The sequence below is a fragment of the Onychostruthus taczanowskii genome, unplaced genomic scaffold (assembly GCF_017590055.1).
Source record: "Onychostruthus taczanowskii isolate IOZ18803 unplaced genomic scaffold, ASM1759005v1 scaffold58, whole genome shotgun sequence".
In the NCBI taxonomy this organism is placed as follows: domain Eukaryota; kingdom Metazoa; phylum Chordata; class Aves; order Passeriformes; family Passeridae; genus Onychostruthus; species Onychostruthus taczanowskii.
The window spans coordinates 5,693,947-5,708,660 of record NW_024503457.1 but is presented as its reverse complement, the minus strand read 5'-3'; the positions used below and the strand labels follow the sequence as shown (position 1 = coordinate 5,708,660).

At 43.9% G+C, this 14,714-nt stretch overlaps 2 protein-coding genes across 5 annotated transcripts in view; one reads left to right on the top strand and one right to left on the bottom strand.

Annotated features, from left to right (window-relative positions):
* ECRG4 (ECRG4 augurin precursor) overlaps window positions 1–6,140 on the top strand; it is a 64,961-nt gene extending 58,821 nt beyond the window's left edge. For all 3 annotated transcript variants that reach the window (XM_041418148.1, XM_041418145.1, XM_041418146.1), the window contains exons 2-5: window positions 125–277; window positions 928–975; window positions 3,359–3,516; window positions 5,589–6,140. In XM_041418148.1, coding sequence (XP_041274082.1) covers window positions 187–277; window positions 928–975; window positions 3,359–3,516; window positions 5,589–5,750 — 459 coding nt within the window. In that variant the 5' untranslated portion in view covers window positions 125–186 and the 3' untranslated portion in view covers window positions 5,751–6,140. The remainder of the gene's footprint in view (window positions 1–124; window positions 278–927; window positions 976–3,358; window positions 3,517–5,588) is intronic.
* A 6,740-nt stretch (window positions 6,141–12,880) lies between these two features.
* Window positions 12,881–14,714, bottom strand: part of UXS1 (UDP-glucuronate decarboxylase 1) — a 56,541-nt gene continuing 54,707 nt past the window's right edge. For both annotated transcript variants that reach the window (XM_041418194.1, XM_041418196.1), the window contains one exon: window positions 12,881–13,714. In XM_041418194.1, coding sequence (XP_041274128.1) covers window positions 13,583–13,714 — 132 coding nt within the window. In that variant the 3' untranslated portion in view covers window positions 12,881–13,582. The remainder of the gene's footprint in view (window positions 13,715–14,714) is intronic.

Below are 14,714 nucleotides of genomic sequence, written 5' to 3'. Positions count from 1 at the left end.
CCTTCCTTTTTCCCTTCTCCTTCTCCTTCCCCTTCCCCTTCTCCTTCCCCTTCCCCTTCCCTTCCCTCGACTCCTCTCCTCCGTCCCGCCCCCATCTCCATCCTCTCCGTCTCCTCCCGCACAGGTGGCACTGCTCTCCTCTCCTCTCCTCTTCTCTGCTGTGCTCTGCTCGCCGCCCGTGCCGCGATGCCGCCGCCGTGTCCCCGCGGGGCCCTGCCCGGAGCCTCCCTCCTCCTCCTCCTCTTCCTCCTCCTCCCGCTGCTCTGCGCGGCCCCCGGTGAGTGAGCGCGGCGTGCGGGACACGGGGAAAGCGTAACCCGGCACGGCCTGGAGAGCGGGAGAAGCCTTCCCCTGGCATCCCGCGTGGGGAGAGCCTTCGGACGCTCCAAGCCTTGCGCCAGTCGGGCATCTTTTTAAAAAGGCGCTTCTTTGCCGGTGACTGAAGCGTTTGGGAACAGCCGAGCGCTTGCGGGTCTCCCGTTGCGCTGGCAGTCTGGGGACCAGCAGGATGACTGCTTCCATGTGCTTTGGGGCAGGATGCCAAGGCATTTTGTAGAGCTCTGATTGTTAGCACAGCCCTCACCCAGTGACCAGGGGCTTTCAGCGTTATCATGCTGCTCTGGGTGCTGGTACTGGCACCAGCTGCTGTTTTCTGATGAAAAATAATTTACTTGGTGAAGAAGGCCATTATAGGGTTTCCCTTGCCAAGAGAGCTGGGGAGAAGATGCTGGAGGGTCAGAAACTTCCCTGCAGTGTATATTGCATTCAAATGTGGAAACGGGAAAAAAAAGAGCAAGTTTCTGTTTTGCCTCTTGAACCGGAGCTATGACAAAAATACTTCTGGCAGTTTTTGAGAAAGAGTCTTTGGTGGTTGTTGTTGTTTTTTCCTTCTCAGTAGATGTATGTGTTTTATTTTTATTTGTCTAGATGTTTCAAGGGGAAATAAGCTTAAACTGATGCTTCAGAAACGAGAAGGTAAGTAAAGAGACAGCAAAGTGCTTTCCTCTGTTTTTCCTTGGAGTCAGCTGCTTACAGTGAAACTGTCGATGTCCCTGTACCTCCAGCTCCAGGAGAGCAGGAGATCCTCCTGCTCAGGCAGAGCCTCTGCCTGCATGCCTGTTTGGGATGTTGGGCTGGAGGCTCTGCTTACCACAGCTCCCTCTAAAATCCAGGGTTCCCAGCCTCAAGCATGCTGCCTTCTGCTCTGCACAGAGCACAGCACCGGCCTTTTCCAATGTATGCATGGCAGACGTGGCATTTATCTATTTGGGGCAGTCACAAACTTTTCCAAGGAATGCATGGAAATACTGCTGGCTCAGGCACAGAGAAGAATATGTGCAAATCTGGCTTGCCTCTGATGCCTTGACTTGTTCTTTTTGTCTTCTTGGCCCCACGTATGCTTCCTTTTTGGAAGACTGCTCTCTTACAGGATAGATGATGGCCAAAGGCCCAGCAGTCAGAAGCATGGGATGGCTCACTGGTTGAGGGAAGGTGGTGGAAACGATGCCAACTGTGAAAAAGCTGCACCACAGCAGACAAAACATCCCAGAAGTTTTGGCCACCTCCCTTCAGCCTGCTCTATGGCTGAAGCAAAGAATTTTTACCCCCACAGAGGGGACTTCAACTTCCTGCCAGGCTTTCTAATTTTGTTCTGGGTTTTTTTCTGGCATCACTCCACACCTCTTGCCAGAACTAAAATATATATCCCACCCACCTCTGTTTTCCTTTTGTGTGGGTTCCTTGTGGTACCATTCTGCAGGGCTTTTGGGAAGATAGGAATGACCCTCCTGCACCACAGCAGTGGCCACTTGTTTGTTCAGGTCCCCTGGGGAGAGGGACTGCCTGGGGAGTGCTCTTGGGGCATGCAGACCACATGGCTTAGATCAGGAAGAACTGCAAAACTGATCCTGCAGGGAGTATCCAGCCTCTTTAATTCCAGCCTTGCTCCCCTTTTTTGGTTGGTTTCTAAAGTGAGCAGGCCAAGCCCACAGTACTGCTTCCCTTGCTGGCAGTGTCCCTTGTGTGAGGGCTCATTCATGGCACATTTGCTTAGCTGTCCCTCCCAGCAATAACTTAGCTGTCCCAGTTTAAGCTCATGGTGAGTTACCAGTTTCCAGCTCACCATTGCAGGACAGCCTACTGTTCCCACTTACTGCAACAACTCATCTATCATTTTTAACTTCAGAATCTCCTTCTCTCTGCAGTCCTTTGCCTTCCTCTGTGAGTCTGCCCAGCTCCTGCTTCAGTGGTTTTCTTCACATCTCCACTTGACTTCCTTGTCTACCCCAGTCTCTTCCCTCACATCCTCCAAAAATCCCATGCACACCCGTGTTCCTGATGTCTCCCCCATTGAAATGAACCATCTGAAGGCAAGACTTCTACTCCTAAACACTTCTTGTTTCACAGCCGGATCAATACCATGTTTTGTCATTTCTGTGTGTGGCCAGGGGCTGGTCAGTCACAGAATCATAGAACTGTTAGATTAGAAAAGATCTCTAAGCTCAAGTCCAATCATTTACCCAGCAGAGCCACATTCACCACTAAACCATGTCCCCAAAAAACCATATGTCTTTTGAACACTTCCAGGGATGGCAATTCCCACCACTTCCCTAGGCAGTTCCAAAGCTTGACCGCTCTTTAAGTGAAGGACTTTTTCCTAACATCCAATATAAACCTTCTGTGGCACAACTTGAGGCCATTTCCACTCATCCATGTCTTTGGAAGATGCATCAATTCCTCTAGCACCCACAGCACGCTGTTCTCAGGCATGGAACAAGCCAGGTGGCACATTTGAGACCATTTCCCTCACATAGGCTGCTATGAAAACCTGACGGGCTTTTATTTCCAGGCATATGGGGCATTGAGTAGTACTCATCTAAATGCTACTTTTTTACACATCAGATTCAAAAAATCTATCTTTTTAAGTATTTCTCCCTTCACTCTAATATATTAGCAATGTTTCTCCAGCTTCCTTAGTCATTTTAACTGCACCTCTCTTCTTTAACCCAATTTCTGTGACTGTAGAACTTGGGGCCAGTCTCCCGCTCTCTCCTGAAAGCACAAACACACAGTGTATATGCTCGTTGAATTTGGGTGTTTTTATTTAAATTCCTCAGTTAGCTGCCGTACTTGAGCTCAGAAATGCTTTTCAAGAATCCAGGAGAATTAGGGTAGCAGAGAAATCCTATTGCATCGGTGATTTCTGGGTTTATTACTGTTACTCTGCTACAGGCATTGCACTGGCAAGCACAAAGGTAATGGCATGATGTGAGAATCATTTTCTTACTTGCTGCAAGCATATGCTTCAGGCTGACCAAAAATTTCCTGGCATGCCTTTTGTGGGGGGGATTAATTTCAGCCCCTGCTGCTGCGAAGCCTGAGGTGTCAGTGAAAGAAACAGCAGCCAAGGAGTTCCTGAGCAGCCTGAGACGCCAGAGGCGCCAGCTGTGGGACAGGAGCCAGCCCGACGTGCAGCAGTGGTACCAGCAGTTCCTGTACCTGGGCTTCGATGAGCAGGTCAGTGTCACAAATGGAGAGGCATCATAAAAATAGAAGGGGAATAGGCAGGCATAGAACAAGTAGGATTGGGTTTAAATGAAAAAAAAAAAGACATTTAGATTAGATATTAGGAAGAAATTCTTTACTATTCTTTACTACTAGGGTGGTGAGGCTGGCACAAATTGCTCAGAGAAGTGGTTGATGCCCCATTCCTCTAAGTGTTGAAGGCCAGGATTGATGGGGCGTTGAGCAACCTGGTCTAGTAGAAGGTGTCCCTGCCCAGAATTCTTCTTTGACGTGGCAAATGTCACACAGAAATATAACCTCTGTTACATGTTAGAGATTCTTGCATTATTGTATTAGTAGAAAAAAATTAAGGTTTTGTATGGAGTTCCTGCCTGCTATCAAACTTAAGCTTAATAAATTGCAACTGGACATATGAACAAAGTTTGCTTTGTGGAATAGGTGGCCAGACTCAAAGCAATCAATCATATTTCAGTAAAGTAATTTCCTGTCAGCCTTAACCTGATCAGCTTTTAAACATAGTGAGAAATCCACACCAAGCTGGCTGTGACTGGCACTCCCCAGTGAAATAGCACTGACATTATGCACCCAATGCACACTTGTGCCTCCACAGCGTGGGCAGCTCCTGACCATCATGAACACTGGCAGCTGTGCCTCCACTCTATATGTGAAAGGAAAACCACTGGATAATATTCAGTCAGCCTCCCTTCAAATGAGAAGGACACAAATTTTAAAAGCACTCTGTAAAAACACTGGAGTGGAATCAAACTCTACACAAAGCTCTACTAAACAAATGCTGGAATAGGGTAAAAAAGTGTGTTTGGTTGCAGTCCCACATGTAGAATAATTTCTGCTTTTAATAAGAGGTAAAAATAGTTATAGATGTTGAATTCTTGGCTTCTGTCAGCTGCATGAATATGTTTAATGAGATTGCATTGGCACAGGGAAGCTGGAGTACATTTTAAAGCTTCATGCTATGTGGATTGCTTGGAAGATGAATGCACTCATTTTCAAAGCTGCAACAATTAGAAAAATAATCCTTTGCTTGAGCTGAAGTAATGAAGGGTACTTTTTTCTAAGTTCTCCTGGATAATATGTGGATAAAAGTCACTTCTCAACAGCATGGCTACATCCCCCTTCACTAACAGAAATAGGAAAAATAGGAAAAATGGTTTTATATACACCGGAAGCTGAAGACTGGGGGACAATACCAAAAGGAACAAAGACAAACCATGCAGATAAAGTGAATTCTCCTCTGAGTTCCTGAAAGCATTTCAAAAACCAAAATGAGGCCTGTTGTGGGATACAATGAATCCACTTAGTAGGTTTTCTTGAGTATTAAGACACAGTCTTAACAATGAAATAACTGTTTGTTCCAGCAAAGGACTTGGTCCATACTTATCCATTGTGTATTTGCAAAACTTTTTTTTTTCCCCAAATCTCGGCCAAAAATATTTCCAAAGAGTCATTCAGATGGAAAGGCTTTGACTTGGCAAGTATTTGACATCCTTGCACACTATTTTTCCTTTGCTGTTGTGAGCAGAACTGAAGTGCTTATTGCATTTCCATAGCAGGAAAGCTGCATTGGTAAAAACTTTTGTTTTTTACCTGTGCAAGATGGGAGAGAGAGATCAGACAGAAAGCAAAAGGCTGATGCAGCCCAGTCAGGGACATTGCAACTAAAGGCACATGGGAAGGGAGAACTAAACCTTTAGATTTTAAACTGTAAAATACTGAGATAATTCTACAGTCCACCATTGACAAGGTAATTGAAATATTAAAGGTGCATAGTGCACATTTCAGATGAAAGTGCTCTCAGTTTAAGCACTTTGCAGTGGGCAGGGCATGTGGGGCTGGGTCCAGGGTGGGGCTGGGCAGGACAATTCCTGCACGCAGGGTCCTGATAATCCCATATGCACAAGTCACAAAACCCCTTAGATCTAAAGATTTCATTTATGACAAATAAAAGGATCCGAATTTCTGAAAGAGGCTCTTGCACCACTTCAGTTTGATCTCATCACTTAGTTTCAGGCTGGAAAGGAAATGCTCTCTTTTTTTTCTGGCAGAAATTTGAAGATGACATCTCCTACTGGACCAACCTGGGGCGTGCTCGCAATGAATACTACGGTGGGTACTACCAGCACCACTACGATGAAGATTCTCCGATTGGCCCGCGAAACCCACACACCTTCAGGCACGGGGCAGGCGTCAACTACGACGATTACTAATGCCATTTACCCTGCTGCACTGGGCGAGGCTGAGCCCTCCCTCAGTCAGGATGACCCTGCTTTTTCTTCTATTCGTGTCAAACAGAAGGAGGAAAGGATTTGCCAGACTTTGATGAAAGCAGCATGACTTTTTTTAACTATCATTACTTAGTAGTACACTATATATAAAAAGTGTTATAGAAATAAAGCTTTTTTGATAATCAGGTTGCCATTATTTAGTAGACTTCATAACAGCAAGTTTAATTCCGTCTGTATTACTACAGATTCCTTTTTAAAGGGCTTTTTCTCTTGCTGTCCTACGATCAATTGCAAAATTATATCATCTACTTTGGCATATAGAATACATAATATTAGCCAGTACATTTAAGATGTGCCTTCCCATTCACATTTCTATTAACAAATAAATCCAATTATTCTTGGGAGAAAAGAAAGAAAAGGTTTCCTGTCAATTGAAGTGCTGCTTTGTTGCCTCCTCTGCTGTTTCCACACCCACAGCGTGCAGCCCTCCAAGCCTGACACGGCACTTCTGCAGCTCCTGTTGGGTCAAGGACACAGATATTCACAAAGGCTAAATTCAGTGCAGATGAGCTTGCCTACCTGCAAAGCCTGTGAAAGGATCCTCCAGGGAACAGGCTCAAGGCAGGAACTTGACTTCAGCAGTAATTGCTGAGGCACAGAGCATCCAACCTGGGCCCAACCCCTCCCAGGCACAATAACCCAAAGGTTATCTTTGCTGAATACTCCCCTTTGTGTCCATTTCACTTAGCATCAAGCTTTCAGCCTAGCTCAAAATAGGGAATAAAACAACAAAGTAAGCTATTTAAAATTAAGTTAGTGTCAGACAGCATCCAACACAATCCCCTGACATCATAATTTCCTACTGCAAAATTCCCTCTACCCTAGTTCAGACCGAAACATGCACATTAAGCTGAGCATCAAAATATATCAGAAACCAGGCATCTGTTAGTGAAACACAGTGGATTAAAGAGGGAAGAGGGATTGTCGTGCTGGCATCATGTGTGTTAAGAATCCTGAAACACAACTAATTTTTTATCACAGCAACATCAGCCTGGGAGGGAGATTTCAGCTGTCAGGGGCTTCAGGAGGAGCTGGGCAGAGGAAAGCACTGCTGGCACTTGACAAATGCAGAGGACTGGGAAGGGGCAGGTGAGGAAGGCTGGCTTCTCTGACTTCTGGAACTGAAGAATCAGGATAAAGAGAGATTAAATGTGTTCTACCAACTGTAGCAGTCAGAGAAGACAGCATGGATGCTTTAGCCGACTCTCATCTAAAGCTTACAAGAAATTTCCAAAGCATGTATGATGGCAGCACCAGTTTTTATGCTTCACTACTTTCTTAACTCTGAGTGAATTTCCTAATCTTTTGCTTAAAGCCCTTGTTGTGTGCTGGCCTGGTGTCTAGGAGATGCAGCCCAGCACTATGCAGCTCACTGCACAGATCCCTGCAGGAACACTTCCCAGGAGACAGCTCTTTGCTGAGGGAGCCAAACTGAACATGCTGGTCACTTCTCTGCACACACAGATCCACGCTGGCCTAACATGCTCCAAACCCTCAGCCTTCCCTAGGCTTAATCTCAGCAGAAGCCTTAAACCAGTTTAACTGGTTTAAACTGGTGTATTTCCAGAATCCTTGCCAGTTTAACTGGTTTAAACTGGTGTGTTTTCTTGGTAGAAGAGCCTTTATTCCAAATACGGAATAATCACATTCTGAGTCCAGCACAGACTCTTTTGCACAGTTGCAAAACACCTATTCCTAGAAGAATACTTTCATTTTGTATATTATCCAAAAAGTGCACTGAATTTGGCAACATTTGAACCATGCTGGTAATTTCCATCATTTCCCAGAATTTACAATTGGGAATTCAGACCAGCTGAATAAGGAAGAATAAAAAAAGTGCTGTAAATAGAGACCATCCCTCCCTAGGCCTTTGTAAACTCTGTCCATTCCTGCAGGCTGACTCAGTCTAGCAGCTTTCTGTGCCTTGCAGGCTCACAACCAAATCTATGGTCTCTGTCTTCTGAATTCTCTAAGAGGAGAAAAAAAATCCTTTTCATTATATTGTGTTGCAGAGTTAAGGGGTGGTACAGAGCTAACTTTCTACATAACAACACATATGATAACATGTTTCAGATTTGTGACTAAACCAGCGTAGGCAGAACACAAATGTTTTTGCTTTGGGTGAGCAGTGCCTGCACAGCCTGTTTTCCACACAGACCCCCAGCAAGCAGGCTAGGAGTGGGTGAGAGGCTGGGAGGGGCATGGGTGAGAGCTGACCCAAACTGGACAATTCCAAACGATGTAATGCTTGCTCAACACTAAACGCTGGGAAGAAGAAGAAAGAAGAAGAAGGAGAAGAAGAAGAAGAAAAGGAGGAGGAGGAGAAGGAGGAGGAGGAGGAGGAGGAGGGTGGGTGTTTTGCCTTCCACAGAAGTTATTTCTCAGAGACTGGGTGAGCACCAGGCTTGCTTGGGAGAGATGGTGAGTGGCCTTTGCGTCACTTGGGTTTTCTTCTTTACTTCACTCATTAAACTGCTCTTACATCAGCCCTCAAGAGTACTCACCTGATTGTCTAACTCTCTCCCACTGGGGCAGGAGGAGGGAGTGGCTGTGAGGGCACTTTGCTGATGGCTGGGGTCACTCACCACAAGGCAGTAGCTCTGAGGTGAGGGCACCCTCCTTGCAGAGGGGTGCACCTGCCTTGCAGCGCAGCAATGACAGATAGCAAGCAAGGATGAGCAATCAGGCTTGGGCAAAAGGAGGAAGATTACTGGGGAAAAAAAATTTCATCAGATATGCATGGAGTGCTTCAAAGTTTAATTTCCGTTGACTATTTCTGTCCCAAAGCATAGACAGAAGGGTGCACCTTCTCTTAGCATTTCCATTCTGCTGTGCAGACAGCACAGAGCACTTCACATCAGCATCACCCTCAGCCATCCCAGCACTGACATAACATAACCTCTCCAGCAAGACAGAAGAGCAGCAAGTGTTCATTGTGGCTCCTTTCAGAGCAGGAACAGCTTGGCCATGCTCCAGTGCTTCATGTTTCAAAGCCTGATGCTGCAATGTCCCTGAGTTTGTCCATGTTAGCCAGGCAGATCCATCACTCACAGGGCAGTGCTGCCTCCTTTGCCAGTAACACCTGTCAGAAAACCATTCTGCCAAAGAATGGAAGTATTATGGCTGTGCCTTTTTTTTTTTTTTTCTTTTGAGGAGGAGGAGGAAGACAGGTCAATCATTATGGCTGTGCCTTTTTTTTTTTTTTTTTTCCTTTTGAGGAGGAGGAGGAGGACAGGTCAATCATTCCCTTTAAGTTCCTACTTGTGACACAAACAAGTTGGGGATGGGGGATTGGCACTTCTATCCCAGAACTGTTTCCTAGGTGGAAGATGTAGCCTTTCTTGCTTAAAACAGCTTTCTCTATAGAGAGGTGGACGGAGCCGATTGCTGTGCTTTGACAGCACTTTAAGGCCTCTGTTCCCTGTGACTTTGTGCTTTGGACCTTCCAGATGTTTCAGCTATGGTAGGGACCAGAGTATTCAGAGGATCCTGCTCCTTGCTGAAGAGCATGTCAGCATCTAGGGAAAACACTGCAAGAATAAACAAGCTGGTGCCTGTCCCAGGCTGTATATGGCAACAAACCAAGATGGATAAAGACTTGTCAGATCTGCTATTATGAAACAAGCAAGAGAAGGACTGAGACAAGGAACAGAGAACCAAAATCTGGGGTTTTTTGCCAGAAATATGAATTGTTATTTTAGCAAAGCCTCCCTGTTTATACAGAATTGCATTCAGGAGCCTCCTGCCACACAGAAAGAGCACTGTTTTGCTTCAGAACTATTGCTGCTCTTCATGGTAGCTCTATGGAGTCAAGAGCTGCAAGTAAGGTATTTCCTTCTGCTACCTAAAATCCCCACACAGGGAAATGCTCACAACAGAGGAACTATGGATTTATGGCAGCTACATTCCCAGCAACTTCAGGGAAGGGATGTATGGCTGTTAGGGCTAGCAGTGTCAAGTATACAGTTCTCTTGCTGTTAACAAAGCATCTTCTTCTTGTGGACCAGCCCCTAACAACCCTCAGAGACTTCCTGGCCTCAAGTAGCACTGAACTCAGTACTAGCAAGGGCTGGGGACTGGCTCAATCCATCAAACAAATCAAAGCCTTGTTTTGCCCTCTGTAGCCTGCTCCCTAAGGCAATTATGCCTCTTTCAGCTTTGAAACTCAATTCAAACCCTGGCAAAAAGTGACAATTTTTTTCCCCAATATATTTCTTGAAAATTTACTGAAAAAAATAGATTAAGACACATAAATACCCAGATGGCAGTGAACTCACTGGCTACTAAACCCACCAGTCTATATAGGTTAAGGGAAGCTGCAAACACCTTAGACACAGAAACTACCAATCATTATTTCCCCATATAGCAAAAAGTTAGGCATAAGGATTCTCTAGACTACATATTCATGGAACTACTTAAAATAAATTAGGCCTGCAAGCAGCTCTGTAGCTTGTCTGTAGACTAGCAATGTGGCTGACAATCCTCCTTAGCAGCCTACATAGAGAAATAAAGGAGAAGTACATCATGCTTGAAATAAATAATAAAATCCAACTGTGGATCTCATGCTGTTGTAACCTCCAGCAGCAGGAGTGGTCCTGCTTGTGAGGATCCAAGGATGCTCAGCAGCAGGCGCCTTGCAGACCTTTCCTTCTGGAAAGCTGGTCCCACTCAGTAGCACCAAGCTGGCCGGTTCCCTCTGCTGCATTTTGTGTATTTCCTACTAAGAGAGGACTTGCACCCAGCACCAGCTCAGCTGCCCATTTGTACAGTAAATTGTGAGTAAAAAAGCACCTCAAGTTTGGTCATGTTAGTTTTACCTTGTTTGCCTGACCAGATGACAGCAGAAAATTCCAATTCTCAACTTTTCTAAAGGAAAAAAAAAATCCTGAGAGGATCTCAGTTTCATTTACTCCCAAATCCTGTATTTCCAAGACTTCAGTGGTGTATTCTACTACCCTCCATCAAAAGTGGCTCTTCCGGAGAGGCAGCAGCTCTTTCTTACCTGTAGTTCCCAGCACACTTGATGCCTTTTTCTCATGCTGATATATCTAACCCCAGACAGGAGCAGAGCACCAACATGCAAACCTCCATCTGCCTGTTTGAAGACTTAGTTCAGACCAGACAACTTCAAAGTACCCCAGACGTTCAGTCTCAAGCATCAGCAGACTCTTAACATGATTCATGCCTTTTGAATCAGCCCCACCTCACTGGTTTCAAACCTAAGGGCAACAGCTACCTCAGCTTCTCTTGCTGGAAGACACTATTAGAAAAGAAAATGGGAGCTGAATCAGGAACCTCTGAAACTAAACCAGGAACAGCAGGAGGAAAGTAGCAAATAGGCAGTCTTGTAGTTCGGGCCCAGTGGGAGGCATCACACACACTCACAGATGGGTTGTGCTGGTACCAGCCACTTGGCCTCTCCAATTTGCTCCCTTTATGAAGAAAGTCAGGTTGAGACGTAACCTAAAGAGCTTTTAAATCCTTCTCTCTTGTGTCTAAAGGCTCAGACTTCCCAGGGGATTTTTTTTTTAACAAACACATTTTGTGCTAGTCTTTAGTAGCATGCTTGTGCCTGTACAAATTCACATACTTAGTACTGAAGTCACTGGATTAAATAAAAAACAGCCCTGGAAGTAACAGCTGGTAGCCAGAGCTCCTATTTACTCTCCATGGCTGAGCTGAATGTTGTACCAGGGGTGTATCTGTGTCCCATCTCTTCACAGACTTCGACATTCAGTGGCACAATTTGCACAAGGAGTGAAATCTAAGGAAGAAAGAGCATCATCCCCCAAATATAATCTCCATCTTAAGAGTTTTAAGGGTTAAAACCTCCATGCTGGGAGCTGATTACAGTTCTCTCCAAAGAACTATTGAAGAAGTGGGCACTACTTTCACACATGTCCAGCTGTGGCTTCGAGTACAGGGAGAGGCTGTGCTTTGTGAGTGTTTCAGTAATGACAGGTTACAGGCACATTTGGAGCAGCACACCATGGTGTACTTTTCAGGCAATTTAATATGGAATAAAAACCCAGATCAAGGACCCAGAAAAAGGCTTCATACAAAAAAAGCAGATCTCAAGCTGCTTGGCTGTGAAAAGATGGAGGTAAGGTATAATATCTAAATTCCACCTCTGAATCCAGACAGGAAAATGCACCATGGCTCCCCATCTCAGCTGTATGGCAGATTTCCAGCGGGAGAAAACGTGCACTTGTGAGCAAGGAAAAACCCATTAGTCTTAAAAGGATCTGTGTAGTCCCACTCCAGGCAGGGCACAGCAATGAATGCAGCAACCCTACCACTGCTGGAGTCCCTGGGAACTTCAGCAGACACACTGGATGGGACTCCAAGCCAGGCAAGCACTGTGAGGCTCTGGCAGACAGCTCACACAAAGGGGCCTAAATGCCACACTGCTCTCAGTCTTCCCAGGGCTGGGCATAACATCACTGCTACTGCTAACTCCCAATTTACCATTAACCTAGACATACTCAAAAGCTAATAAAAACATCAAGCTCTAATGAGATAAAGTCAAGTCACTTTGCTTGATGAGGTTTAGGATTTTCAATTTTGAGTGGCACTAAGCCAAAATACCTTTTAAATGCCTTTTAAAAACTAGGAGAAATATTAAAAATAAGGGGAATTGAAGTTTGGTTTTTTGTTGTTGTTGCTGTTGTTTTGGGGGATTTTTCTCCCCACAGATAACAGGCACAGTTACCAAAGTTGAAAGCATTTACTGGCATTTTGGTAACTGCTTAAAATAGAAACACTTCCTCAGTTACTTCCTCAGGAAGGCTGAAGTTAGGCTCCATGGTTTAAAGAAATATTATATTCCTGCATCACTATCAACTACCTGAACTGGAATATATCAGAATGGTTTTTTCTGATCTATTTCCACAGACATCCTGCAGCCCTTCCTATACATCTGTTAGGAGACTAACAATGCAAGACCAAAGTTATTAACTTTGAGTGGATTATTTACAGGCTGTTACTTCATATTTAATACACAATAAATCCACAAATGTGCAAATCCAGAGAAATGCCCACAGTGAAACCTCGAAGTTTCAGTATTTTATTAAAATAGCATATTCAACCACTGTAACCAATAATACATTAACTTTATTCCCAGAGTACGCACAACACAGTAGTGATTCAAAATATCCTTATCCATGGTAATCAATGAAAATATCTCAAATTCAAGTGTACAACTAAAATTAAACTTTTGAAAAAATCTCTCCTTTAAAGAATACATAAAGCTCTCATACAGAATTCTTTTAAACTCTTCTATATGCAGATGTCAGTGTCTCTCACCTGACAATACCACTATTTTTTTTCTTATGCATAGTAGAACATCTCATATTTTATAGTACCCATTTTATAAATAAATTGGCATTTTCCATCCCATTTGTGTTTATCGTCAGCTTCACAAAGAAACCAGTAAATAAAACTGTCAAGGACAGTCACAACAAAATGATCTCACATCAAGATATAAAACTTGAAGATACTAAAAGATGCTTCTACTCTATTTTACATAAAAAGACAGATTTAAAAAGTGCAAGGCAAGATTTGCAGGGAAAGGGAATATTTATGTTATTTTTAGGCACATCCACTTCTTTAAAGCAAGCTTCAGAATGAAATTCCAGTTCGTTCTTCATGATACCTGTTTTAAAGTCTCTCTCAAAAAAAATTAAAAAAAAAATTAAAAAAAAATTACATCCGTCAAATGTCAAGCAGGGAATTTCCTGTCCAACCAATAGTCTTCAGTTATGTCTTGTTCTTCCTTTTTTCATCCTTGCAGGTTTTGGTTTGGGAATATACTGATTGTTTGCCTGATACTCAAGTTCTTTACGGAAGTAATGAATTGCTTTATTCAAACCTTCTTCCAATGGGACCTGTTCCCAAAAGTGAGGAGAGAATCATATCACTCTAGGTTCACAACAGCTCATTTCACAACAGTATCCTTTATAAAACAGCTATCACAAGGGAGCCAGGGAATCTCACTCTTAGCCAATCTAAGTATTAACAGCACCACATGCTGGTTACATCTCCTCACTGCTGATGCAGCTGAGCTTTTAAACATTTTCTGACATAAGTCAAACAACCCAATAAATTTAAATCTCACACATGGTTCTGATGGGTCTGTTTAGTATCAAAACAGACATGCATAATTCTACTTTCAGTTCCTAATGCATTGAAAGAGACCAACGCCCAGCATTTAAGCCCTTTCTGTTTGTAAGGATTAAAGATCATCTTTCACAGCATGGTATAAAGCTGGCATCCAGTATCTCATTTGATATTCTTAAATCCTATACAAATAATTGTAATCCTACAAATTGCAGTGCTTAAATACAGGCATAGAATATGGAGACAGGAACAACAGAGGAGTTGTTTTCTCAGGAGCCATATGCTCTGACATGCTTGCTGACACCATCATCAGTACAGGAAGATAAGAACAGGCAGCAGAGAAACTGTTTGCCTTGCTGTACCAACTCTGTACTGCTACTTCAGAGCAAGTTTTCTTACTGCCTGTGCCAAACACAGAAGGCCAGAAATACAAAAGTTAAACCTTCTGTGTTTGCAGCAATTTGCTACCACCCTTGTGCTGTCAGACATGGTCTATCAATATCAGTTGCCTCCACGAATCCTTTCAGAAGGATCTGGATCTTTTTCTATTATTAGGCTTACATTTAGGTAGGTTCACATGTTTCCTGGAATGATTTTTGTCTGCAAATTTAAAGAAGGGTACAAATCATTGGGCTAGTTAGAATGGGGAGCTGACTATGAAAGTCACACTTTTTCTGAGAATTAGGCAGATTTTACCTCTCCAAGCAAACCAACTCCCGTTGCCAGCAACAGGAATGAGCATCGCAGCAACACCAGCAAACCCATCAG